The sequence below is a fragment of the Hyla sarda genome, chromosome 5 (genome assembly GCF_029499605.1).
Source record: "Hyla sarda isolate aHylSar1 chromosome 5, aHylSar1.hap1, whole genome shotgun sequence".
Lineage (NCBI taxonomy): Eukaryota > Metazoa > Chordata > Amphibia > Anura > Hylidae > Hyla > Hyla sarda.
Window position 1 is genome coordinate 146,649,279 of NC_079193.1, and position 19,352 is coordinate 146,668,630.

Below are 19,352 nucleotides of genomic sequence, written 5' to 3' on the forward strand. Positions count from 1 at the left end.
AAAAAAAAATTTCAGAAGCTAAAATTGTTTATATTCTGTGATCCGTTGCCTCGTTTGGACTACCACTGAAAGAATTCAACAGATGCCTGCCAAACGGATTGTGATAAAGTAGAAATAAAAGAAAAAAAAAGGCAGGAGGACGGCACCTCGTGTAATTCTGTGGATAAGGATGTGTTAAAAAGCAGTGTAGGTTTGTCTCTCACCTTCTAACCCACTTGGGTGCATGCATATCACCACAATATAGGGGTACTGTAGAGGCGTGGATCTACGGCCCGTCAGTGTGAATGCTGGTATCCTTGGCAGGAACCCGCCAGAGGAAATAAAGAAATGACGAAAAAGGCACTGGATGGCGCTGTATCCGTGGTGGTCCCATACAGAACGCAAAGTTCAGATGCAATAGTAAAGCATCAATCCTTTTATTGATACTTAAACAAAACAATAAAATGGCAATAACGCGTTTCGAGGGTAAAATCCCTCTTCCTGTTTGGCAGGCATCTGTTGAATTCTTTCAGTGGTAGTCCAAACGAGGCAACGGATCACAGAATATCAACATTTTTAGCTTATGAATTTTTTTTTTTTAAGAAGACAACTTTCACAGACAAGCCATGAATAACAAGTTGCTCTAGGTAAATTCAAACCTGGATTTTCAAGAGCTGATTTTGGCTATAAGCGTTATCATCTGTATTTGGTCTCTAGGTATTATTTTTAAAATATAACATTTTGCTTGCTATAGGTTACAATATAGTTTACGCACTATACTCAAATTTTTATTAATATCAGCTATGTTTATTAGAAATATTACATTCACAATATAATAGGAGCAATTCCTTTGGTTAATTCACAAAATGGGATGTAATGCTGAACAAAAATAAAAAGGTCAACCTAACCTGCAGGTGTAAAAAAAAAAAAATCATAAACACATCATAAACAAATCAGTTTTGTAGGTGAAACACACAAATAAACACAGAAGTCTTAGGTGTACAATACTTTCTTAATAATGATCTGCATTTAAGTGAACACTCATATAGTAAAAACCACAGGAATATGGATATATGAGACATTTTGGTATAAACAAATTAAAAACATTGGCATTAAAAACAAAAGTTGTTATTTTCATGAAAGTTCTTAATTACTTGTTAAAAAAACAACTACCGTAAGTAATGTTATAGCCGAGGAAAGCGGATATATGACTACTATGAAACATTATATCATTTCCCATTATTGTCTGAAGTCAGGTACCCATAAAGTGCATTTATAAAGTACATACATTTGATTCATATACCCAGTAAAATGTAGCTTTACTTTGTGGTTATCTTATCTAAAAAAAATTTTTATATGGTAGTGCCATATACATTCTGAATAGTTAGGTGATGTTCATATCCCATTTTACATAGCATATTCTCCAGGGAAAGCTCCATATAGTAGCTGATTGCAAGCATCTGACCGCTGGGAACCCCCATGATCTCCATTCATTTGTAAAAGGGTATGTTCACACTGCGGAATCTTTGCTTGCAGAATTCCGCAAGCAGAGAGTGCATCTGGCGGCCGCCGCCGAAAATACTTTGGCGGTCCGCTCGGCACTGCGCCATCACCATTGACAGCTATGCAGTGCTTGCAGACTTCCACGCAAAGAATGAACATGTTCTTTCTTTGCGCAGAACAATTTCAGCGGCGGAATTGTTCGCCGCTGAAATTCCTCAGTGTGAATGGGTCTTGCGGAAGACCCATTTAAACTGATGCTAATGTTCACAGCGCATAATTCCAATTGGGAATTACGCAGTGTGAACAAAACCCTATGAGTGCCAAAGAGACCCAAGTACAGCACTCTGGCATCATCGGCATTCCCACTGAAATGAATGGAGCATGTGCCGTCTACAAGTAGATTAGATGCGCTCCTCACTGAGAGAGCTGAGGTCCCGTACCGAAGAACACGGGGGTGACAGCAGTTGGACTCCCAGCGAGCAGCTACTTATAACCAATTCTGTGGATAGGAGATACGTTAATTTTGGCTGGAGTTCTCCTTTAATAGATATGCCATGAAAAATTCAATACATTTTGGTTTAGCGGATGTCTGTAACTAATGCCATACTGATGGAACTATGTTTAAAATGTATACGTTGACAGATACTTTTTACTAAATTCAGTGGAATTATATTGTCTACTATGCTCTGTTTTGGGAAAAGTCCAGGTATCCCCAAAATGCTTAAAAGCAGGGAGAAATCAAACCAAAAAACCATAGTAGGTTTGGCGTTTTATTAATTCTTTATTGACTTATTGCCAACATGTCACCTCTGCATATTTGCCGTGCAAAAATGCTATGCAGCAAACCGAGCCTTATACCTTTTTCTCTGTAAACTAACGTTTAGCAGTCAGACAGATGGATGTAAAAAGAACACTCTTTTTGGTCTCCGCCTTGCAAAGGAAAGCTATGGATACGTTAAACATGTCTGTGTGGAGCCGAGATATACACATAAATTAAAATGTATGATGTGAACAGCACCTTCAAGGGGCTCTCCACTGCCCTGCCTCGCAGCATCCGGAAGTTTATTACTCCGAACGCTGTGTGCGGGCTTCCGTGTTCGAGGCCGCCCCCTCGTGACGTCACGCCGCCCCCTCAACGGAAGTCTATGGGAAGGGGGCGTGACAGCTGTCGTCACACGGGGCGGAGCCTTGAGTCACAACGCTCCGGCCCAGTGATCGACAGTAATCAGACCCGGAGCGAACACGCTCCGGGGACTGATTTTAACTGGGTGCGGCGTGCAAGATCACGGGGGTCCCCAGCGATCAGGCATCTTATCCCATATCCTTTGGATAGGGGATAAGATGTCTAAGCGCCGGAGTACCCCTTTAAGGGTAGACACTGCACTTACAGATTCCCTTTGAAGTATTTTCACTGCACTGTTTCATTAATTAAATAATGCAAAGATATACGTTGCAATTATTATGAAATTGGCATCCCTTAAAAGACAAAGAATCTGACTGGTTGCTAAACTGCACATACTTTTATCTATGTTAAGGGCCTTCTTCATTTTTTATTTATTTGAAGCCTGATGGATTCACAAAATCATCTGCAGAATGCAAGAACAATGGATACTGGACATCCAATGGTCATATTGCACTTGTAAAGTGCTTAGTATGTAAGAAAAATGATTAGTAATTAGTAAGGACAATAAGTAATTAGTAAGGACAATAAATAGAAAACAATTCAGAAATGTACAATATGGATAACACACAAGGGTAAAAAAAAAAAAAAATTGCATTAATCTCTACAATAGCAGCTAACAAAAAAAGTTTGAGCAAGACGAGTTTACAGAACCGTACACACCTAACTCCTGCCCTGTGTAGGGAGATCTGTATACTGAATCCGTTTCTTCTCACTTACCAGTGTGCCACTTTAGAAAAGGCTTGTCAGGATTTGTTAAATACATTAGGCGAACAATTTACTTCTTTAAATGACTTATTTTTTGCAATTTAACACCAAGCTGATTTTGTAATAAAATCCCACATCTTCTTCACACTTTAAATCTTACAGAAGAACCCATCTTCAAGTTTGCACTTTTCTCTGCATTACAGAGAGCACAAAGGCACTGACATTTGATACTGTGGACTCCAGGAGAGTAAGTTTGTCCAATTTTGCATCCTTTCTAGGATATAGTATTACAAGGCCGGTGTTCCTATGGTATCTGCTGTAATACAAAGTATGTACTATATTTTTCTCATCCTGCTAAGGTAGGCTTAAACCTATGCCCACAGCATCTTCAACAGTGGTAGCAGCCTTCTGGATCTATCCATTAGAACAGCATGATCTGTATTCGAATAAAAGGCTTTAGGTGGCTTTAATTCATGTTGTCATCACTTCTTCTGATATGATTCCATTCAATAAAATGTCTTCTGTGGGGAGAAAAGAATATGGAGTTTGCCATTACATTTTACAAAACTATAATATGCGAAAAACAAATCAACTGGTAAGTATGTTTATACTTCAATAGTGCAACCGTAGTTACCATACCTCAACAAATACTTAAAATATATGAATGAAAGTCACCACCTAGTGGGCAACAAATGAAGGGCAATGGTTTGGAAATGTTCATTTAATTTAATACCTTAAGCCCATTTTCACCTTAAGGTCCAGGCCAATTTTATTTTAGCGTTTTTGTTTTTTCCTCCTCGCTTTCTAAAAGGCAGAACTCTTATATTTCCATCTACAGACCCATATAAAGGCTTGTTTTTTGCATGACCAATTGTACTTTGTAATGAAACCTCTCATTTTACCATAAAATGTAAGGCAAACCCCCCAAAAAAACTTTTTAGGGAGGAAATGCTTATGAAAATCACAATTTTGCACATTTTGGAGGGTTTTGTTTTCACACTGTACACGTTACGGTAAAAATGACATGTTCTTTATTCTGTGGATCAATACGATTAAAATGATACCCATGGCTAGATACTTTTATATTTTTGTACCGCTTAAAAACGCTATTTTGACAATTTTTCCGTATATAGGACAGTATGAGGCCTTATTTTTTGCACCGTCATCTGTACTTTTTATTGATACCAAATTTTCATATATAAAACTTTTAGATTATTTTTTAACATTTTTGGGACTTTTTAAATGTTTTTTTTTACGTTTAGGCCGTTCACCGTACGAGATCATTAACATAATATTTTGATAGTCTGGACATTTACGCATGCGGCAAAACCATTTATGTTTATTAAAAAAAAAATTACGTTTTTTGGGGGTAAAATGGGAAAAACTGACAATTTTCATTTTTATTGAGGGAGGGGATTTTTCCCTTTTTTTTCTTAAATTTTTTTTTTACACTTATGTCCCCATTGGGGACTATCTATAGCAATCATTTGATTGCTAATACTGTTCAGTGCTATGCATAGGGCATAGCACTGATCAGTATTATCGGTGATCTTCAGACGCCGAGAGACAGACGGAGGCAGGTGAGGGGACCTCTGTCCACCATTACAGATGATCGAATCCCCCAAGCAGTGCTGCGGGCGATCCGATCATCTATTTTAACATGCACATTGCCGCAGATGCCGTGATCTATACTGATCACTGCATCTGAGGGGTTAATGGCGGACATCCGCGCGATCGTGGATGTCCGCCATTAACAGTGGGTCCCCGGCTGCTGCCAGCAGCCGGAACCTGCCGTATATGATGTGAGCACCGATCCGATGCTCACGGTCATACACAAGACATAAATGTACGTCCTGGTGCGCTAAGTACCGCCACACCAGGAGGTACATTTACGTCGGTGGTCGTTAAGGGGTTAAAGTGTTCCTGCCATTTACAAAAACTTTTGACATGTCAACATTTTTGATTGATTGGGGTGTCAGTGCTGAGATCTCCACCAATCAGAACCAGTGGGGTGAAGTGTGAGGTCACACTTCATTCCCCAGCTTGCAGTAGCTGTATAGTCTTATAAAATGGTTGCAGGACAGAGTTCACTGCAAGCCAGAGAGTACAGCAGGCTATTATACATTTCTCCCCTATTGTTCTTATGAACTTTTTATATGTGGAACACATATGGCAAAACATAAACTTTTCTAATATACTTTATAAAAAAAAATATCTACTTTTTACAGAAATCACAGCTTTAAAAAAAAAAAAAAAAAACACACTGGGGGTCCCCATACCATCCAGAGCATAATCCTGTACGGCTGCAGCATCACCTTTGTCCAAGGTGAAGCGCAGGCTGGGGCAAAGTCCAGGAAGTGTGGGTGGGACTAGCACTTTGTGCTCCCTTCTGTCCTGTCTATCAAACTGCATGAACACAGAGCGAAGGGGGTTACAGAGAAGCCTGCAGTGATTGGATGCCAGCACAGAGCCAGCACAGGACAGCAGACTGCACAGCGAATGCATGGTAAGTGAGGTGGGGCTCAATACTTGCCTTGGGCACGCCCCATCCAAGCACATGACAAGAAACCAAGTGAGCAATAAAAAGAAGGTATTTGTGAGAGAAATATAGCTGCCATACAAATTATGTTTTCACGATCAAGATTAAGTATTGAGAAATCCATAACAGTGACCCGTCAGGAAAGTCCTTTGCAGCCTTGAAATGGATCAAGAAAGATTGGAGAGGAGGTGAACATATCTCCAAGATGTCATGGGAAGATAATAAAATGATATACGAACTTAAAACATTGGCACCATTTGGATTGAACGCAGATTTGGAAATTTTAGTTTTTTTAACATGATATTTAATCTATGAATCTCCCCACTACACTAATTGGTATTTATTTACCCCATATGTATATGTATTGCATCACATTTTGGTCATATTTTCTATTTTCTTTTCTCATATTTTTTATTATATTCTGTATTTTCTCTATTTTTTTTTTACAATTTTAGTTCTTTATTATATTTTTTCCATTTTAATCAGATTTTTAATTATTGTAGCGCTCAACTATATATGGATTTTCTACCATCCATATATACTTCTTTCTCATGGCCCCCTCTTATATCTCTAAACTGATTACACACAGAACTATTTGTATTATCCAATTCAATTCCCCTCATAGACTCATTCTCCGCCATTCTTTATGTATTGCAAGTTTCTCCCCTCCATTATTCCAGTGCCATTTTTTACTCCTGAGCAACCAGAAATGTCCATATGCAGAAATCCGTTAAGTGATTTTTCCCTAACCAATTACCTGGTAACTCTATATATGACCCATACCAATACATTGACCTTATCCATCACTGAAGAAGCGCCAAGTTGGCCTGAAATGCATCTGTTGATTATATCTATCCCTTGACACTGCCTCACGGACTAACATACCTGCCAGTCGGTAACTGCACTTCAAACCCAGAGCTGCCGTCGGAACCCATCACTGTTCTCGCACTCCCCCATGAGGACTCTATGGCATCGGCTCTTGCTTGCTGCCTCCTACCCAGCTGGAGGACACACACCGAGACTGCAGCTGACATATGAGCCAAGACGGGTACAAGCAGCCGTACTCCGGTGTGTGGTACAGTGTACCAATCGTTCCATACTCACATACAGGGGGAGCAGAACATCTACAGCGGCAAAACTGTTACTGACATTTGCTACCTTTTGTTATTGAACTGAACGCCCATAACTACTTATATTGCAATCACACTTACAGAGCTCTACATTATCTACATTTGATTATCGCCGGCAGATCACTATCCATATTATCCTGAGTGGCTGTGACCACATATATGAGTGCCCACCGTGATGACAGCTAGGACTCACTCACTATGTGGATTCACAGTGTCATAGCAGTACACAGGACGGGATTCTAACTAATATCTATACATTAATCAACCCTGTTCTTTATTCCTCGTTTGTACATTAATCTATTATAACTTGTTATGAACCACTAGGGCCCAGTGGTTCCTCCTTTACCTTATTTGTATCCTTAATAAATTGCATTCTATTTGAGAATATCTGCGTCTGTGCATTTTTGGAAGTTTCAAAGGCACATTTCTATATCCTCCCCATACTACCCACATCTATTTAATATTTATTCATTTTTTATCAATTTTTATATTTTATTCTTGCATATACACATATACACTTACATTTCTTAATAACTCTATCCACCACATTTATATCCTCCTATACATCCTCACATTAAAAACCCATCATCTTTTCTGGGATTAACATCAATACACCACCAAGTATTTAATACTACACATCACTATAGGTTTATAACTTACACTCTTGTATTAGGTCCTTGAGAACTAGTCCATCTTTCTAGACAATATAAATAAATACATTGACAATGCTTTTAATCTCTATATAAAAAATACACTCTTACGTTACTAAATAAGAGATTTTTCACTGTCTTGTTTCCCTTCAACATCTTCATCAGAATCTGCAAACAAGAAAAATAAAATTGAGGCATTAAAAAATGTTAATATTTATTTTCTTACATATAAAAGAAGCAGTCAGTTGAGCCAATGTCTAAATCTGGCCATACAAAAAGAGAATACATGATGTAAAAAAAAAAAAAAAAAAAACATAAAAACAGACAGTTGCTCTTAGCCTAGGTTCACATCTGTGTCTGAGACTCAGATTCTGTTGTTTCCCGTTCCGTTCAGTAAGAGTTAAAGGGGTTAACGGCGTTGGGGTCTGGTGTGCTGCATAGGGGTATGTGTGTACCATGGGTCTGATCCGTCACTCTGCTGAGGCAATTTACCTTTCATCCTACTAGCGGACACTGGGTTTGATGTGGTGGGTTTTGCTTTTTGTCTTTCCCACCAACATCTTAGGTGTTCCTCTTGCCCAGCTCAGTAACAGATCAGATAAGTGCAGGCTTTTCTATAGTTCTGCCCCCTTTCATTGAGCCACTTTATGTTATGTGCAATATTATTTGGCTGCGGCCATAATATCTACTGTTTACATATTGAAGTGTTTACGTTGTCGATATCTACTTTATAGATTGCATAAGTCACTTTTATAGTATTTATATTTTTTGTATTTTTGCACATCAAAAATTTTTTTTTGCACATTACCAATTACCCACCTATATAGCAGCCATGATTGGTCTGTCTTGTTGCTGTCCCTTGTTTTAATGTTTTTAACCATGTATGTCTAATAAAGATTAACAATTATTTGTATTCATTGTTCTGGTGCGTTTATGGGAGTTTATCTATCGTAGCAACACACCAGTTATTGACTTATAGTTGCATAGCCTTATTTTTTTGGTATCAAATTTACATAACTTCCAATGACTTTAATGGGCCAAGGGCAGAGCTCTGTGAGTTATGCTGTTTACATAACTCCAGGAGTTACACCAGACTCAATACTCCATTGAAATTTTTCAGTGCTTCTATGGATTTACAGCTAACGTAAAAAAAAAGAAAAAAAAAGCTATACCTTAACCTTACACAGTGCTCAACAGATATAAAAAAAGATCTACCTGCAGGAGACTCTGGGGGTGAGTAGAATTGTCCATCTGACCTTGGCCCTGGTGGTAGTAATGCCGCACGTTCAGAGACACTCTGTATCACTAAGCGTCCTAAAAAAAAAAAAATTAAACAATTAAAAGGGGTACTCTGGTGGAGTACAAAAGTTTTCAGATTATCCAGTGTCAGAAAGCTATACAGATTTCTAAATTACTTCTATTTTTTAAAGAGTACCTATCATGATCTAAACTGTCCCTAATCTCCCCCCCCCCCAATCTGTCCCTGACACTAACCCTGTGTCAATTTTTTTTCTAAATACCCCCTATGTACCTTTTGTCTTCTTAGTTTCCTTGCTCAGTCTGCAGCCCGTGTGGAGGGAGGAAGGGGGCATAGGAAGGCCTCACTTCCGCCCTTCCTCTATGCTGCGATCCCTGTCGGGACCGTGCATAGAGGCTGTGAATACAGCGCATAGAGGCTGTGAATACCACTTTTTGTCCCAGATCCGCCAGAGAGCCATGGAAGAAGGGCTACTATGGCTGACTTGGTTCTACCTCCCCAGGTGGCCACCCCTGCTACTGTGGCCACTCAGGACCCCAACCTTGAGAACTACCCGTACCTCCCGCCCGCTAGCTTGTCTGAGCTCCACACCCCTGTCAGCTCCAGGATGCTACAGCAGAGCCAGCCACCCTCATTGCAAGCACCACAGCCCCGCCACAGAAAATGAGCCTGCATTGGCCCTAAGCACCGGCAGCCTCCCCAGTCACAGCTCCCTCCTCCACTTCCGGTTCCCCATCCTTTTTCTTGCTGCTCCTCTCTCCTGATCAGCTGGTAAGTAACAAATAATGCACTGTTCGAAAATGCAGCTAGTTCCTGTGCCGTGCCCTGCTGCCTGTGCTTCGGGCACAGCGCTCGCTCCTGCCTGTCTAATTGACAGGCAGGGAGCTGCGCTGTGCTTGTCAGCCCAGCTGCACTGAGATTTCGGACTCATGCGCCAGGCCAGCATGAGTCTGGAATCTCTGAAAGACAGACATGTAGGGAGACCCCCTAGTGGCCCTATTTTTGATCAAAAAAAATATATATATAAATAACAATTTTAGGTAATGACAAGAAATTAGAAAGTTGTTAGGGAGACATTAATGAACAATATATTAAAAGGTTTTTTTGATGACAGGTACTCTATAAGCCTTCCTGAGGAAGTTGTGTAGTTCTTTCCAGTCTGACCACAGTGCTGTCTGCTGACACCTCTGTCCACGTCAGGAATTGTCCAAAGTAGAAGAAATTCCCCATAGCAAACCTCTCCTGCTCTGTGAAGATCCTGACATGGACAGAGGTGGCAGAAGAGAGCACTGAGGTCAGACTGGAAAAAATACACAACTTTCTCTGTAGTATACAGCAGCTGATAACTTCTGGTACCAGTTGATTTGAAAAAAAAAATTTCCCCACTGAAGTACCCCTCTAATCCTAGCTAAACTGATCTTTTTGTACCTTTTTACTACTCATATCTGTCACATGTTGTAGCTTATTGTTTGCTAAGAGGTTATTTACGAGCCCATAAAAATGAAGTTTATGACATTTGTTATACAGTGACCTCATAGTGTATTTGTTTTCATTGCTAGCTGTAAGCAGCTATTACATTGCAGTAATCACCAATCTGCAGTGTTCGTTTAAAAGATGTTTTGGTAACAAACAGTTGAATTCCTGAGGGTAAAAAGCCAACACACTAGAGAAGGCTACAAATCCCTGCCACATAGTAAACACTGATAAACAAAAGGTTTATGCTAAGATTGTTTTTGTCTTTAATAGTGCTTACCATGATAACATAAATATCATATATTTTTTATGTTTTACATCTTACAGCATCACTTTAAAAAACATTTAGTGGGAATGCATCATATATATATATATATATATATATATATATATATATATATATATATATATATAATTTTTTTTTTTTTTATATAAAATACCCGATACCCATACATATTTTTTCCTTCCTTCCTTTTATTTTCTAATTGTTGATTTTTTATTCTATTTTGTATGTCCGATCAGCAGATCGGCAGCAATCCAGTAAATAAATAACATGAGCAGGTCATATGAAGTATAATAGGGAACTCCACACCCGTTACTTGGGAACCGAACGTGTGGGCTCCATGATATAACTCAGAACAACATCATCTTGTTTTACCACACTGAAAGCTACCCTTTGCTCCTGGTGGACAGGATGGCTTCTTGTGCTGCCTGAGCTGGCTAGGGGCTAGCAGATTTGGTGCTCGTCTAAATGTGGTGGTGGAAGCTGGTGGCCATAATGTCTTGAGGAAGGGGTCACGTTTCAGGATATACCAGTTGTTCCTAAGGATGCGCTTAATATCTCCTGAAGCATTATTATAAACCGTAATGAAACTGCATTGTATGTCACGGGGTTGTGAAGATTGTTTTCGTGTGGGTACTAGGCATTCCTTCTGCGTCCGTTTTCTCACCTGACTGAAGGTGTGTATAACTAAAGTCTTAGGGTACTCCTTGGCATAAAAGCGCTTAGCGCTTTTATGCCTAAGAGCGCAGCCACTTCCCCCACGTATATTCCGTTTAGTATGTGGCCATATTTATTAAAGGGGTATTCTAGGCAAAACCTTTTTTTTATATATATCAACTGGCTCCAGAAAGTTAAACAGATTTGTAAATTACTTCTATAAAAAAATCTTAATCCTTCCAATAGTTATTAGCTTCTGAAGTTTTCTGTCTAACTGCTCAATGATGTTGTCACGTCTCGGGAGCTGTGCATGATGGGAGAATATCCCCATAGGAACTGCACAGCTCCCGGGACGTGAGTCATCAGAGAGCAGTTAGACAGAAAACAACAACTCAACTTCAGAAGCTAATAACTATTGGAAGAATTAAGATTTTTTTAATAGAAGTAATTTACAAATCTGCTTAACTTTCCGGAGCCAGTTGATATATAAAAAAAGTTTTGGCTTGGAATACCCCTTTAACTTATGGTTACTGTGTACAAAACAGGTTTTTTACCACTCATAAATTCTACTTGTTCTAGCTTTTTATTGCATTTTACTCTAGTTGTAGCGATTATACAATTTTTTATATGATATACTTTTTATATCTAAATTAAAACAGGATTAGATACATTCCTGGAACAAAATAAGATTAATGCTTATGAAGAAATATAAAATCTCATCCCTTCCCCAATATCGCGCCACACCCCCCTACCCCTTAATTCCCTGGTTGAACTTGATGGACATATGTCTTTTTTCGACCGTACTAACTATGTTACTATGTAACTATATATATAATATCATCAAGCTCTGTTTCTAAGTGAACATAATATTGCTTTAATTGAATTAGTTATGCTATACATTCATTCGGATACATGGCACGATGCTGCTTCTGATAGTATTGCATGTAAGCTGCGTGATGTCTTAGATCTTCCTATTTGGATTTAGACTGATTTAATAGACCGTGGCCATGTTACTAACCCCACTATGAGCTTCAAATGCAGGGTGTACATTCTGCTCAAGTTTTTCCGGGCATACTCTGAACAGTACGTTCTTACTGTTAGCTACCATATAAGTATTGATCTAATTTGAGAGAAATATGGAAGGAAGCTCAAACCACAAGAAAAAGTTGATATAAATAAATATGCCAGATGAGTACTAGTGTATAATAAAGTTGCGTACTCTATACAACCTGTAGAGCAAATATACAAAAAAAAGAGAGGGGACACTTTCGTCAAATCTGGTCTTTCATAAGCTCACTAATAGGAGCATAAGCAGTATTATGATATTGAATGTTCACAGTCGGATATACAAAATTAAAAGATGCAATTTAGATAAGAAAAAGGTATTATTTATTATAAAAATTAAAATATATAATGGCATTATCTGCAGGGCCCTTGCCGAAATGCCGATAGATATATACAAGGATAAAATACAATAAAAGTGTGTATTATGCAATCTATATTGTTCAGCCTCTATAGAGAAATAGTGTGCAGGCAATGTACACACATTGCATGCGATGACAGATTGCATAATACGTACTTTTACGGAAAGATTTCATTGTATTTTTTCCTTATCTATCTATTGGCATTTCTGCAAGGGCCCAGCAGATAATGCCATATATATTTACATTTTTATAATAAATAATACCATTTCTTATCTAAATTGCATCTTTTAATTTTGTATATCCGACTGTGAACATTCAATATCATAATACTGCTTATGCTCCTATTAGTGAGCTTATGAAAGACCAGATTTGAGGAAAGTGTCCCCTCTCTTTTTAAACTATCGATCTAAGCTTTTATTGTTATGCATGCACTTGAGAAAGGGTCCGTTCAGACTTGAAACGCATTGACTGTGCAATTTCAATTACCCTATGCACATACCTGTATAATAAAGTTCCTTTATTTTGGAGAAGGGATCGTTTTTTCTACTACCGTCCTTATCGGGCCGGCCCAGGGCTGCTGACCAAGACTGATTTAAAGGGGTACTCTGGTGGAAAACTTTTTTTTTTTTAAATCAACTGGTGCCAGAAAGTTAAACAGATTTGTAAATTGCTTATATTAAAATTCTTAATCCTTCCAGTACATATTAGCGGCTGTATACTACAGAGGAAATTCTTTCCTTTTGGGATTTCTTTTCTGTCATGAACACAGTGCTCTCTGCTGATACCTCTGTCCATGTCAGGAACTGTCCAGAGCAGCATATGTTTGCTATGGGGATTTTCTCCTGCTCTGGACAGTTCCTGACATGGACAGAGGTGTCAGCAGAGAGCACTGGGGGCGTGACAGAAAAGAAATCAAAAAAGAAAGAACTTTCCTCTGTAGTCTACAGAAGCTAATAAGTACTGGAAGAATTAAGATTTTTTAAATAGAAGTAATTTACAAATCTGTAAAACTTTTTGGCATCAGTTAATTTAAAAAAAAAATATGTTGCCATCGGAGTACCCTTTGCTACATGCCATCTTAGATGTTGTGCTCTTATGGCAACATCGTCTGGTAAGCATGAATTACTTATGAAGCTTCTTCTATCTATGCATACAACGATAATGCACTAGGATGGCACCCTGGATTGTTTTTTACTTTTGCTACATTGATAAAAAAAATGATGGGTTCCCTTGCTTTTACATTTATTTTGCTTAACAGTTCAATATTGGCGTTCCAAAAACTTCTAAAACCTTCATAATTTTTTTTTATATCATAAACAATCATAAACAACAGTTGGTAAAAGAAAAAAAAAAAAACAATTCTGAACTCACGATTTTCTTCTCCAGCTTCTTGCGGTAAAACTTTAAAATCTAAAAACCAGACTTCTATCCAGGACAAGATAAAGGACATGATAGGAAGGACATAGCCAAAAGCACCTTGGGAAAAAAGCTGCAAAATGAGAAAAGGTATAATATAAAGAACAAAAAACATATATAAAATGGAACATGCAGAGACAGCATCATACAGGGACATATATCGTGTTTACATTGGTCTATTCCTTATGCTGTAATGCTCTGCTAATGACCCCCCAAATACCCTACAGCCAGCAACTGACCTCAGTGTGTTTAGAACATCATGCTCCCCCAGTATAAATGCACAACTGCATTTGGGGTTGAGCACCTCCAGCCATTTGAGACCACGTCTTTGTTGTTGTTTACATTTTATACTTGGAGGTGTGTAAACTCCATACGTAATGCGCCTTGAACACTTTCTAGGCAGCATTAAGGTTCCCCTGTGAGGCCAGCAACTATATCTGCCAACTTGGGTGGGGCTTGTAGCCTGCCTCCCTCCTCCCATTGTATGTGTGCCCAGCCACACTGGAGGTAACCCAGGAGGAGGCTGTGAGTCAGCCTAATGCTTCCATAATTGCCCACTGGCCCCTGGTTTTGCTTACCACGCACAGGTAGGTTTAGTGTTCGGTCCCGTGCCATTTGAGAAACCTTGGCATTGGTGTTTTCGGGCTCAGGTATGTCCTTCATATAAGGATATACTGGCGAATATCTCAATCTTAACATCAGTGTTAAGGGTTAGCCAATGTCATTGTTTACATCTACCACAGTAGTGCACCTAAAATCCTGTATTATTCTAATTGTTACACATCCACATCGTCTATCTGGTGTAGGATCCTATTGTGGCACTTGTAGTCTGTTGCAGGCATCCTCCATTGTATGCATTTTTATGCTGGGGATTGCCCTTAGCAACAGACCACAAGGGCAGGATCTGCTCCCCCAGTATATATGCCCTAGGGCCGATACCGATAATCGGTGGAGGTTAGGGCCGATAACCGATAACTTATACAGATATTCCGGTATAAGTTATCGGGTATTTATCCCTGCGCGACACAGCTGCAGATCATTGATTTAAAGCGGGCGCTTTAAATCAATGAACTGCAGTGGCTTTTGCGGTGCCATAGACCGCCGCCGCCACCCGCTTCTCTCCCCCTGCCTGTCCGGGGGCCCTGAGTCCTATCACCGCCACCGCGACTGCCAATCCCCTCCCCCACCGCCGCACCCCCCACCGCACCGCCCGGCCCCATTGCCTCCCCCATCCCCGGTTTTATAATTACCTGCGCCCGGGGTCCACTCTACATCTGGCAATGCGGTGCGGCGGGTCATTATCGGCAAGGTAATTGCAGATACCGATAATACCCAAAATCGTGATTATCAGCCGATAATATCGGCCAAAGCGATAATCGGTCGATCCCTAACATGCACAACTGCATTTGGGGTTGAGCACCTCCAGCCATTTGAGACCACGTCTTTGTTGTTGTTTAGAACATCACCAGCAAAGCAAGACGCTGTATATACCTTTAAAATTGTTGCTCCAGTTACTACCATTCACAGATATGTTTTTACATTTGGAGACAGTAAAATAAAAGCATGGTTTGCTAAAACAAATGTAGTGAAGTAAATTGAAAGGTTAAGTATAAAAATGAACTAGTATAACCAACAAAAGCACCAAAGGCACATTAATCAGCTTTAGCAGAAGTAAATATGTCCATGACTAGTCTTTTCCAGTGATATAAGCCCTTTTGTTATTATGTAAATGAGGTTTTAGTGCCCAGGGGGCGTTCCCCAGCATGGCATAAGCCCAGGTAACTAAAGCTCATATCTGGTGGCTGTTAGTCAAAAAGGGTAGGCAGATGCAAACAGGCCATGGAGGTGTAAATAAAGAAGACACGGGATAAACCCTTTAAATGCTGTTATCAAAGCAAATCAAGACAATCATAATGTTGAAAATGCTAGTGCTAGAGGTAGCTCTTTAACCGCCCATATAACATGTCATGTAACCATAAAGTGCATAAACAAAATCCAAAAGTTGCAAAACTGAAGTTTTATATTTTTAACTTTACAACACAAATATATATATTATTTATTATTATAATTTTTCTTCATTTTTTGGCTTTGCTGTAAATTTTGGGGTAAAATTATGTCATTACAAAGTACAATTAATCCTGCATAAAGTAAACCCTCATGGTCCTGTCGGTGGAAAATGAAGAGAATTATGGCTATTAAAAGGTAAGGAGGAAAAAAATGAAACACAAAACTGAAAAATCCTTCTTCAGGGTTAAAATATTACCAGAGGTTTAAAGAAAAACCCAGAAAATTGCTTTCGCGTACAGGCGTTCATAGTCGAAAAATCACAGCTAAATACACACAGAGTACTGACATAACTATAGTCTATTTCCTATATACACTCAGTGCATCCCTCAAGCACTAGATCTGTATAACCTCTACTCCCACATCTCTTACAAGCATTAAAGGGTGCCAGATAAAAATCGTACTGCACAGTGCTATACATCATAGTGCAAGGGAACGATAAGCATGACATACCTACAATGACAGGAGATCAACCCTGTGATCACACTCCAACATGTTACAACACTTCAGGGGAGACTCCTCTTTTTCTCTATCAATAATTGCATTTAGTATTTACTGTAGCACCCCCTCCCCTCCCAGTAGTTTCTTCATTACTAAGTATACCTTCTCACCACTATGCCTCTGTAGTGTCCCTTTAGTGACTTTCTGGTTACTACAGTTACTGGCTTCTCTTTCATATGCAAAGACCAATATATATATATATATATATATATATATATATATATATATATATATATATATATAGTGATCCCTCAACTTACAATGGCCTCAACATGCAATAGTATTTTCTGGACCATTGTAACTTGAAACCAGACTCAACATACAATGCTTCGGACAGTCCAGATCTGTGATACCTGTCACAACTGGAGGAACTGACCAATCAGAATGGGCATTTTACTGGTAAATCACCTGTATTACTGAAGTGCATGCACTGACTGGCTTTCTAGTAGCGCCCCCTACAGTACAAGTTCTGTACTACTCCTTACCTCTGCCAGGGTTAGCTGCTCCTTTGGACACCAAGTAAGGGCGGCTCCATTTGGGACACTGGGTGTACTGTATAGAACCCTGAAGAAGCTCCTGCCCTCTACATAAACCATTGTTTCCCAACCAGGGTGTCTCCAGCTGTTGCAAAACTACAACTCCCAGCATGCCCGGACAGCCAACGGCTGTCCGGGCATGCTGGGAGTTGTAGTTTTGCAATAGCTGGAGGCACCCTGGTTGGGAAACACTGACATAGACAGTGATTTACAGCTCTTACTTTTATATGTATGGCATTGCTTTATCTCTATTAGTTATCTACTTATTTTTCTTTAACCCTCACCTTTTCCTATTTGTGATGACATTTTGGTGGCTTCAGAACCAATTACCAGGTTTCCATAGAGCTCTGGTCTCAACATACAATGGTTTCAACATACAATGGTCGTCCTGGAACCAATTAATATTGTACCTTGAGGGACCACTGTGTGTGTATATATATATTTATATATTATTCAGTCCTCATCCATGTACACTACTTTCTATATGCTATGCTTTTCACAATACCCATGTTTTTTATATTGGCCTGAGGAAAGTATCAGTTCAATGCGGAAATGCGTTGCCATATGAATAGAAGTTATCCTATTGTATTAGAAAAAAAAAGTTATCCTATTGTATATATCTGAATTCTATTTCAGCCACTCTCAATATTCCTGACATTCATACTGCAATAGCACATATCTCTGAGGTGAGCACACTACCTATCACCTTGTCTCTAATCCCATCCGATATAGAGATCTCTATGGACTATGGACTCTATATAGAAATAAAGCACCTTATCTTTATCTTTTATAGCTCTCACAAGACTCTTTGGGGAATGTGTTTAGAGAGGAGTTAACCTCCAGACAATCCCAATAACTATACTTATGTTTAGATGACATTGGTCTAAGTAAATATATCTGGTACTCTTTAACGCCTTAAAGGGGTACTCCGGTGGTTAACTTTTGTTTTTTTAATCAACTGGTGCCAGAAAGTTAAACAGATTTGTAAATGACTTCTATTAAAAAATCTTAATCCTTCCAGTACTTATTAGCTGCTGAATACTACAGAGGAAATTCTTTTCTTTTTGGAACACAGAGCTGTCTGCTGACATCTTGACTACAGTGCTCTCTGCTAACATCTGACAACTGCTGACAACATATGCTGCTCTGGACAGTTCCTAAAATGGCCAGAGATGTCTTGATCCTTCTAGTACTTATTAGCTGCTGAATGCTACAGAGGAAAATATTTTCTTTTTGGAACACAGTGCTCTCTGCTGACATCCCGAGCACAGTGCTCTCTGCTGACATCTCTGGCCATTTTAGGAACTGTCCAGAGCAGCATATGTTGTTAGCAGTTGTCAGGTGTCAGCAGAGAGCACTTTGGTCATGATGTCAGTAGAGAGCACTGTGTTCCAAAAAGAAAAAAAATTTCTCTGTAGTATTCAGCAGCTAATAAGTACTAGAAGGATTAAGATTTTTTAATAGAAGTAATTTACAAATCTGTTTAACTTTCTGGCACCAGTTGATTAAAAAAAGTTTTCCACCAGAGTACCCCTTTAAGGACTGGGACAATTTTTGTCTTTGCATTTCCCTTTTTCCTCTGTCCTTACATTTAACAACATACAGTACCCCTAGGATAACAGATCAAACACATTATTAATAATTCATACAAATACAAGTGGGCCACTATAGTAATGACCGGTACAGATATATCAAATGTAAAAATGCATACATGCAAAAATTAAGCCTGTGAAAGAAAAATAAGGGTAAAAGTAACCAAAGCAGTGATAAGGAGATAAATGCCACAGTGGCAAAGAAGTTGCATAAGAGTTTGTTGCACGTGTCTACTCAGCAACACACCACACATTGTAAAAGCCATAGAAATGTTTAAGCATCCATCTACAGAGTCATATGGGGGAGGATTTTTTGTGAGCCAAATTTTATGTTGTAATGACATCCTTCATTTGTCCATAAAATAAACTGTGAAACCAAAATAAATTGTGACATGAAACGGAAAGAAAAACTTACAATCGCGCTACAACTGACATTCTTCAGGTCAGTACGATTACAAT

At 39.0% G+C, this 19,352-nt stretch overlaps 1 protein-coding gene across 2 annotated transcripts in view; it reads right to left on the minus strand.

Annotated features, from left to right (window-relative positions):
- Positions 1-1,080: 1,080 nt before the first annotated feature.
- STARD3NL (STARD3 N-terminal like) overlaps positions 1,081-19,352 on the minus strand; it is a 77,986-nt gene continuing 59,714 nt past the window's right edge. For both annotated transcript variants that reach the window (XM_056520467.1, XM_056520466.1), the window contains 4 exons: positions 14,156-14,273; positions 8,905-9,003; positions 7,801-7,857; positions 1,081-3,891 (listed from right to left, as the gene is read on the minus strand). In XM_056520467.1, coding sequence (XP_056376442.1) covers positions 7,805-7,857; positions 8,905-9,003; positions 14,156-14,273 — 270 coding nt within the window. In that variant the 3' untranslated portion in view covers positions 1,081-3,891; positions 7,801-7,804. The remainder of the gene's footprint in view (positions 3,892-7,800; positions 7,858-8,904; positions 9,004-14,155; positions 14,274-19,352) is intronic.